Raw genomic sequence first — 9,612 nt, 5'->3', positions numbered from 1 at the left:
AAGAGAGTCGGTCCAATAATTGAACCCTGTGGCACCCCCATAGAGACTGCCAGAGGTCCGGACAGCAGACCCTCCGATTTGACACACTGAACTCTCAGAGAAGTAGTTGGTGAACCAGGCGAGGCAATCGTTTGAGAAACCAAGGCTGTCGAGTCTGCCGATGAGGATGTGGTGATTGACAGGGTCGAAAGCCTTGGCCAGATCAATGAATACTGCTGCACAGTAATGTTTCTTATCGATGGCGGTTAAGATATTGTTTAGGACCTTGAGCGTGGCTGAGGTGCACCCATGACCAGCTCTGAAACCAGATTGCATAGCAGAGAAGGTATGGTGAGATTCGAAATGGTCGGTAATCTGTTGACTTGGCTTTCGAAGACCTTAGAAAGGCAGGGTAGGATAGATATAGGTCTGTAGCAGTTTGGCTCAAGAGTGTCCCCCCCTTTGAAGAGGGGGATGACCACAGCTGCTTTCCAATCTTTGGGAATCTTAGACGACACGAAAGAGAGGTTGAACAGGCTAGTAATAGGGGTGGCAACAATTTCGGCAGATAATTTTAGAAAGAAAGGGTCCAGATTGTCTCGTCCAGGCTGATTTGTAAGGGACCAGATTTTGCAGCTCTTTCAGAACATCAGCAGGCTGGATTTGGGAGAAGGAGAAATGGGGAAGGCTTGGGCGAGTTGCTGTGGGGGGTGCAGTACTGTTGAGCGGGGTAGGAGTAGCCAGGTGGAAAGCATGGCCAGCCGTAGAAAAATGCTTATTGAAATTCTCAATTATAGTGGATTTATCAGTAAAAGTAAAGTACAGATACCCCCCAAAATGACTTAAGTAGTACTTTAAAGTATTTTTACTTAAGTACTTAAACCATTGCTATTATAAAATGTATATTTATGTAGCTAAACCTGTACAGCTCTAATTAAACTGATATCGTTAATTTACACAACAAAAAAATAATTTAGCTCATCTCATTTTGGCGATTTTTAGCCCTGAAACAGAGGCCACACATAACACTTGCTACAGCTACAAGTTCAATGACATAATTTACAAAGCACCAAAAATATTTGTACCACACAAGACCTCTCGAATTGTTCATTGATTAATGATTGTTGATTCATCTTTAATGATGTGGTTATAGATTCGTGAAAGTTGTATTTCTTCTCAGCAGATTCGCCTCTTCTCACACAGATGGAACAAGGAGGGTTGGTTATAAATATGTTTGGGAAGATCTCCATTGTTTCTCGTTGCGTCCTCTGTCCTCTGTCCTCGTCTTCTCATAACACATTGGATGAGAAAGCCAGAGGTCCCGCCCCTCTGACATTCTTCTCCATTCGGTTTTGAGAAGGAGACGAAGAGAGAGGACGCAACGATTTTGAAATCTCTCTGTCTCACACAAAGGGAAGAACAAACGACGAATCATCGAATCTGAATCGTCAGATTTGTAATCACATTTTCGGGCGGGATGATTGAAAGTTTGTTTTCGTGGACCAGTGACCGCTGTTGAAAATCTGCATAGTATGTTTTATGGCTACTTTTACGATACGATCAGTAAAACATTTGAGCAATAATATAATTTTGACCATCGCTAAAGAAAAGAAAACTGATATGGAGCGACCATCGAGGTTTGTAACCAAAGCTTACCTTCTTTATTAGCTAAGCCTCGCTAGCTATTACAGTAGCATTAGCCAGTAGTACGAGCTGACAGCACAGACTAGAGAAGTGTATTGCTTTGCTTGATCTTTAGTCTCGGAAATCCCAAACCTACATTGGTACATTGTGGGTGGCAACCCGTCTGTCTAGAGAGACTACTTGAGCTTGCCAAATCTTGTCACTTATAAGGTGTGTGCGCAAGTGGTTGTTATTGATTTATTATTCATTTTTTGACAGGAAGACCAAGCTTGTAAATTATTCAGATTTCCAGGACTTGGGTGATGGTATGTCAAATCCAATGTATTCCATTAATTTATGGTGTAAATAGCCAGTTGGTGTTTCAATTCCCTTCTCCTTTTATGGTTTGTATGTAATCATGTGTTCCACTGTTTCTGATCATGTGCAACAGATGATGATTTTGCCTCTGTGAAAGCACCACCCAGCAAAAAAGCCAAGGAGAGTGTGAAAGAACCCGCACAGGAGAAAAGCAAGAAATCTTCAAGCAAGACCTTCAGTCAAGAGACTAGCTCACAACCCATTGGCCACAAGGATAGGTATGACGTTGAATCAGAAACAAGCAGAAACAACCCTTAAAGGGTTTACTAAACAACACTATATATTCAATATAATTTCTTGTTGTTTCTTTGTTCCTCAATAAATATGTTGTGGAGACAAAAGTTATGAAACATTCTTAACAGTTTTGTAGTGTGTGCCCGCGGCTATGTAAGCAAAAGCATGCATGCAGAACACAAACACACTGAATGTCCTTGTTGCCCTCTGTCAGTGCCCCGTCACCTTATTCTGCATAGTGACAGATAAACAATAACAAATACCCAGTTGCAGGCAGTATTAGGGACACTGTGTCTAGATGGTGTATGTAATGACATCAGGCAGACCACTGGCCCAGAGAACTCCATAAATCAGTGCTCAAACTCAAATGAGTCTTTTAGCCAGACGCGTTGCTTGTGATCTGCCATGCATCAAATCACAAAAAGACACAATGTGTGGTGAATCATTGGCAAGGTCTCTGAGGCCAGTGGCAGTAATGATATTTTGATGTGTCATGGTGAGACAGAGTGACAGTCACTCTGAATGTAACCTTGTGATCAATCTGCTCTATGTTGATCAATATTGTCTGTGAAACTTCAGCAGTGCAGCTCAGGATGACCAGAATTCACCTACACATATCACGTGTTGCATGTCAACTCTGTCACACCTTTGTCACATGTCCCTTTGAGAAGGCTTTTTAATGTATCAGAATTGTACCTGTGTTTTTCAGGAAACCATTGGATGAGAAGCTGTATGACAGAGATTTGGAAGCAGCTCTTACTTTGTCGTTGCTTAAAACCACCAAGATAAATGAGGAACAATGTTCTTATAATCCAGGTTTGCATTGGACTGTTGATTCTTTACAATTGGTGTTTGAAACATTGCTGTTCAACAGCAAAACAGCAATTTGGAGTGGTTTGGCTCATTGGTAGATTTATCATAATGTGCACATTGCATACAGTAGAGAAGAGATGACTCGCATGTCTCACTCACTGTCAACAATTATTTGCAATTTAGTATATTCTATTTATTTTTTAGAAAGATGTGTCAAGAATCAACCACAAAGAGATGGTGAAAATCTGGATCCATCATTACGCCTTTCCAACTGCAGTGTGGACATCAACCATTTGGGTACTTATTTTTGATATCTAAAATGCATGGGTGGTGATGCTACACATGCCCACCACTGACAAATCTATGTAATATTATTGGATCCCATGCTTTTGCATCTCACAGACACTAGTGATCCCTTTGTGATTAGATAATCTCCTCCCTTAGGCCTTGACCAGATCATGAATGATCGGGGATCCCCTTGCGCCCCCTCCAGAAAAAGGAAGGCAGCCTCCAAGGCTACAGAGCAGCAAAGGAGCATGCTGAAGGATGGCGATGAGGACTACAATCCCAAAGGGACACCAGGTTGTCATATCAACAAAATGGCGTATGCTCTTCCAGGTGTATTTCATGACACACATTTGTTGTGTACTGTATACTGAATATTCATTTCTATTCAGATTCAGAGAGTAATGCTGATTTCAGTGATCCAGCTGAAAGTGGTGATGATGATGAGTTCACAGTAAAGAAACCAGAGAAAAATAAAAAAAACACAAAAGTGAAGACAGCCAAGAAGGAGCAACCAAAAGCTAAACCTCAGGCAGCCTCAAAGGAAGAAAAGCAGCCATCAAAACCATCAAAAACCAAACCACATTTGACCGGTACTTAATAGCTTTATGAACTGTGAACTGCCATTCTAATAACTCAATCTCTTTATGCTCCCAGCCTGCCGAGTTTCAATCAAATTGTACTTCTGTGCCTCACAGGGTCTCCCAGTCTAAAAACTCCCACCTTAGGTAGAAGTCCAACTGCCAAGCCTGCTTCCGTGCCCAAGAGGTCCCCTGCCGCTTCTCCTGTCTCCAGACCTGCAGTCTCTAGCAGTCCAGCAGGGGGCAGAGTACCCAAGTGGAATCCTCCAGGTAAGACTGACTGAAAGGTCAAGGAGGTCATCGTAATCTCATAAACAGGTGTAGGACTGCATGTTTGGAAACAAGGTTGTGCCTTGTATTCAGGCATTTTAAGACCCAGTTCACCCATTATTTTTCTTATACAACTTGTCATCAGGTCACGTTGGACGAAGTCCCGGCTCATCACAGAGTGCCCCAGTGAAGTCTCCAGGGCAGGGTCTAAGACTTGGACTGTCTCGCATGGTGCGGGTCAAATCCCTACACCCCAGTGTTGCTAGTCACTGACCCCACCTATCTATCAGAGAGGAGCTCTGTGCCTCTCTGCATAATTGACAGTTGACTTTCAGGATTCCTTTTGTAATCCTCTAGATCTGTCTATTTTAAATAAGAGGCATTCAAATTGTACTGTTAATTATTTTTAGTCTGGTGTCATACATGCTCTCCTTTTATAACAGCTCATCTTTTGGACCATTTGACTTAACAAAGGTCAGTTCCCAACTTTTTCTGTTATTAGGCCAACAGCAAAGCCTTCAGATTTCAAACCCTTTGTGTCTTTTATTATTTCAGAGAGGTTTTTGTCTTCTGTCTGTTTAGTTTTCACTCATACGTGTAAAGAAATGGTGTAATGGCACACTCTGCTGGATACAATAATCTTAAAATGCAAAATGAACATTGTTAAAGTGGGTAAAAAGCTGAGTGATGAGGCTGGAGAAATGTAACCACTCTGAAATTCATAGATAGAGCTGTGGATGCAAGGACTGACCATTCATGATATCAAAACTAGTTTTAACCATGTTTTGAGGCTATATACCCAAAGTGCAAAAACTGGTTGGATCAACTTTATTTTCAGCCATTTCAACCAACAACAAAAAAATCTATGTGATGAAGTTGAATCAACATGGAAAATTGGATTTTCAAAAAGTCAAGGTAAGGGTATTTCATAATTTTTTCCACCCAACTTTTAAACTAAAACGACATGGCATTTTTTTGTTAAATTCACGTTAGTCGACAACTAAACTAAATGTAAATCAAAATGAGAAGTTGAACTGAAGGCTGTGCCCAGTGAGTAGTGTTTGTTTGCATTTAATGTATTAACAAACATTGGGATTAAAACAGTTTATATTTTGGGGTGACCATTGAACCAAGCTCATGAGCCATTTATAAGTTATATTCTTCAAGACTCAATGGGCTAATATCATTATTTTTAAAAGTAAAATAATGGATGTAGCAACTACAGAACGCCCCTTTTTTTTAATAACGTTTTACCTTGATTTTATGAAAATCCAGTAGAATAGGCTATGTACGTGTTCTATTTGTGTTTAAAGTTGTGTGGATTTTGTTTGTTTAGCGAAAGCTTTGTACAATGTGTAAATATAAAACATTAAAGATTCAATATAAACTATAACCTTTTATGTAGTGAGCATGTTTCCAGTATAGCCTGTATAGGTCTAATGAGTTTGTTCAGCATCTCCGTGTGTTGTGGAACATTGTGGACAGCTACTTTTTGAGTGAATGATAATTCTCATTTCTCCCAAAACCAGAAATGGAAAGTGAATCACCGTAGATTATCATTATTCTTTTGCGTTACATAATGCGTTGTTTTACGTGTTGATTTCACTTTTAACGCTTATCAGTCAACAGCGCGCCGTCGTCAGTCCGAATGTATCTCCATTATGACATAATGAAATCACAATGACATGACGCGTATGTATGTATGTATAGTCAGTTTGACCATTGCGTTTGACAGTTCAATATTTAGTTTACTCCGTTACCTTGCAGCAGAAAACACCGGACATGAGCGAAGTAAATCCATCCAATGAGCGAAAGTAAGTGTGAATTAGTTGTATGACTTCCATTTCTGATTTTGGCTATCAATCCTTTTTTATCGTGAATTTCCCTTTTTTTTTAATTCTATTGCTGTGTTATTTACTCAAATCTACTATGCAGACATCCAAAGGGATAATAGACAAATAGGATTTAAAAAACCATCGCTCAAAAAATATAATTCCATTATTTAAACACAAAAAAACATATGTCAAAAATCTTCAAAGACTCCATAAACCTCTCAAGTTGATGACCTTTCTGTTTTCAATAGGAAAGAAATGAAAAAGAAGTTGAAGAGACTTATCGAAAACAGGAACCAACATCTCCCGTTGTTGAAAAAGGTACTGTATTTCTCTTGACATTTACAATATAGACATTTAGCAGACACTCTTAGATCACATCTGGACCACCTGAGATCACCCACAATCCAACAGTCAGAGTTGCCTAACAAAACTCCAGCCTTGGATCCAACCAGGTCTACCACAGGAAGAAGGTACGCTTGCCATCAATCTGAAGCCCTACCCCCAGTTACATCTCAATCCTCTGGCAATTAAAAAGCACATTGATTGATATCTGAGTAGGACAGTCTCTGTCTCTGCACAGGCTGAATTCTATGTACAATGCTGCAGTCCCAAATAAATTAAACAATAGTCCATGTCCTCTGAATGGGATCTGCAGTAGGCTACCTGGGATTTGGGATAAAAAAAATAGCTGGACCACTGGAGGACAGGATATAAAATGTGGAATGGAAAAAAAAATCCACATAAAATTAACAAGAAAAGGAGAGTGGGAGACTCCCTGATCCAGTGGTGCTAATTCATTGCCTGTAGAATACCAATGAGAGGAAGCCTGAAACCAAAGGCAGGAATATGAGATAGTGAGCGATGATGAATTCCCTCTACATGCCATGCACTCAGGAAACATCTCTGTGCTACTAGAGATGTCGTTATACAGACTGCTCCTCTGATCAAATGTCTATTTAGGGCTGCTGGCTGCGGCACGATCTACCTCAAACTCTGGAACATGTACTGTCAGAACTCAACCAGGGCTGATGATGAAAGCCAAGAAAAAGACACGAGCATTGCGGCTACATCAGCAATGCAATGCCTAGAAGAAATACAAAAAAGGCAATTGAGCTTGATAAAAGCTTTCTTTCATTGGTCCCTATTGGACTCAAAAGAAACATCACATTATATATTTTGTTTCCTGTAAATTGCTCATGGCTGTACATTGTTCCCATATGTGGTTGCTAACGGTGGCAGCCAAAAATGGCTTGTTAGAGCACTAGTCCATTGCCCTCGGCAGGGAGTGTAGGAGGTGACCAAAACCTGTCTTTCCTTACCTGGCTGACATGGAGCCAGACTGCCTGTCTCATCTCCAGCACCATGGACAGCGAACGGGGGAACAGACAGTGCAGCTCACCCCACCACATGGCGGATGTGCCGACAGATGGCTCAGAGTAGTAGACAATGCAGACAGGTCGCTTACACTGTGTTTAGGGGGGAGTGATAAGCCAAAGGTGTGGGTGCTCTACTACATGTTATGCACGCTATATAGACAGTCCACTGAGCAGTCTTTTAATGCATGGCGATGGACATTTCTGTTGATTTGTCTGTGGTGAGTGTCTGGTGTTTTCCTGGTCTTGTTGGAGGCATTTTCATCAAACTATTTAGATGGAAATTGGAAATGAAGCATGATCTTCTAATCATGAAGGCTACATTTTATTCATTAAAGTACCCCCTTCATTTTATGTTGTGGAGATAAATCTCTATGTTACAGCACAAAGAAAAGGAAGTATGTGCATTCTCTGACCCCTTGTAGCTAAGTCAAATAACCCACAAATTCCCAGTGGAATGAACTTTGAAGGTAGCCCACTCTATCATTTACTTCACATTCCTCAGCCACTGCCTGCCGGAGTTGTCTGTCTGGGACAGTTGTGTCACCACCACTGCTCAGTCAAAAGGATAGAGTTCACTCTGACCAGCAAGGTTAGACCGGTTCTGACCCCTGACAGACAGACCGACAGCATTGTTTAGTGTAAAGCCAGCAGTGCCTGTTTAGTCTACTCAAGATAATATTGTATCTAGCTGTCTCTGTACGCAGATTGAAGTGGATACAATCTGTGTTCTAATATGGGTCCTTGGGAAAGGCCAGCTACACAGGCCAAGCCTGTCTGTCCCCGGCCTTTTCTGGGACACGAGGATGGTGACATGGTAAGACTCCAAACAGGGCTGATTTAATAATGCCTGTTATGACATTCTCTGGATCAGCAGTGAAGAGATGGTTGTTATTGAATGCTATTGGTTATTGTCGGATTTACCTTGGACTTGATAGAAATTCAAACTGCATGAAGTGCATTTGTTTTGTGTGTGTGGAGGTTTTAACAATAGAGATGTAGGCTTGGCCACTGTGTTTTAGTTCTATAGCTATAGTTAACACTGCATTTGTGTGCTCTCAGGGTTGTGTAGCTATTGATGTCCACCACAGTGCTTATGCTCCTAGCTCTGCTCCATCCAGAGTGGTTTTCCTCTCTGTGTCTTTGTGGCAGTCAGTCCAGGGCAGGCTACTAATGGGATTTAGCCTGATCTGGATTAGACCAGTGGGTGGTCCCTCCTTACTCTCTTGCCTTGGATGCCTCCTACTACTAAAGTTAGAGAATAAACACCCACCTACAACAACACAGGTCTACTGGTGCACTCCATCATGCTGCAGGAGAAACACACCTTTTGTTTCCACAAGAAAATAAAAAGGGCTATCCTTTACCTTTGCACAATTGTTTCTAGTTAGTCTTATAAGCCCAAAAATATTGTCAAATAATCAATGGTATTTTATGCACTGTGGACAATGAACCTTTGCCCAATTACCTCAACCGCACTGTTGGATATAACTGCTACAGTGGGGCAAAAAAGTTTAGTCAGCCACCAATTGCGCATGTTCTCCCACTTAAAAAGATGAGAGAGGCCTGTAATTTTCATCATAGGTACAATTCAACTATGACAAACAAAATGAGAAAAAAAATCCAGAAAATCACATTGTATGACTTTTAATGAATTTATTTGCAAATTATGGTGGAAAATAAGTATTTGGTCACCTACAAACAAGCAAGATTTCTGGCTCTCACAGACCTGTAACTTCTTCTTTAAGAGGCTCCTCTGTCCTCCACTCGTTGCCTGTATTAATGGCACCTGGTGAACTTGTTTTCAGTATAAAAGACACCTGTTCACAACCTCAAACAGTCACACTCCAAACTCCACTATGGCCAAGACCAAAGAGCTGTCAAATGACACCAGAAACAAAATTGAAGACCTGCACCAGGCTGGGAAGACTGAATCTGCAACAGGTAAGCAGCTTGGTTTGAAGAAATCAATTGTGGGAGCAATTATTAGGAAATGGAAGACTTATAAGACCACTGACAATCTCCCTCGATCTGGGGCTCCACGCAAGATCTCACCCCGTGGGGTCAAAATGATAACTAGAACGGTGAGCAAAAATCCCAGAATGACCTGCAGAGAGCTGGGACCAAAGTAACAAAGCCTACCATCAGTAACACACTACGCCGCCAGGGACTCAAATCCTGCAGTGCCAGACGTGTCCCCCTGTTTAAGCCAGTACATGTCCAGGCCCGTCTGAAGTTTGC

General features: G+C 41.3%; 1 protein-coding gene across 1 annotated transcript; it reads left to right on the top strand.

Moving 5' to 3' along the window:
* The first annotated feature begins 1,425 nt into the window (after nucleotides 1-1,425).
* Nucleotides 1,426-5,575, top strand: LOC135515305 (RAD51-associated protein 1-like). Its single transcript, XM_064938993.1, has 9 exons — nucleotides 1,426-1,616; nucleotides 1,882-1,928; nucleotides 2,054-2,198; nucleotides 2,924-3,030; nucleotides 3,232-3,324; nucleotides 3,472-3,609; nucleotides 3,705-3,905; nucleotides 4,011-4,163; nucleotides 4,309-5,575. Exons 1-9 carry the CDS (start codon nucleotides 1,519-1,521, stop codon nucleotides 4,434-4,436), a joined length of 1,110 nt encoding a protein of 369 aa, XP_064795065.1. The 5' UTR covers nucleotides 1,426-1,518; the 3' UTR covers nucleotides 4,437-5,575.
* Nucleotides 5,576-9,612: the final 4,037 nt, after the last annotated feature.

The sequence above is a fragment of the Oncorhynchus masou genome, chromosome 27 (assembly GCF_036934945.1).
Source record: "Oncorhynchus masou masou isolate Uvic2021 chromosome 27, UVic_Omas_1.1, whole genome shotgun sequence".
NCBI classification, from domain to species: domain Eukaryota; kingdom Metazoa; phylum Chordata; class Actinopteri; order Salmoniformes; family Salmonidae; genus Oncorhynchus; species Oncorhynchus masou.
The sequence above is the reverse complement of the archived record's forward strand: the minus strand, read 5'-3'. Positions and strand labels throughout refer to the sequence as shown.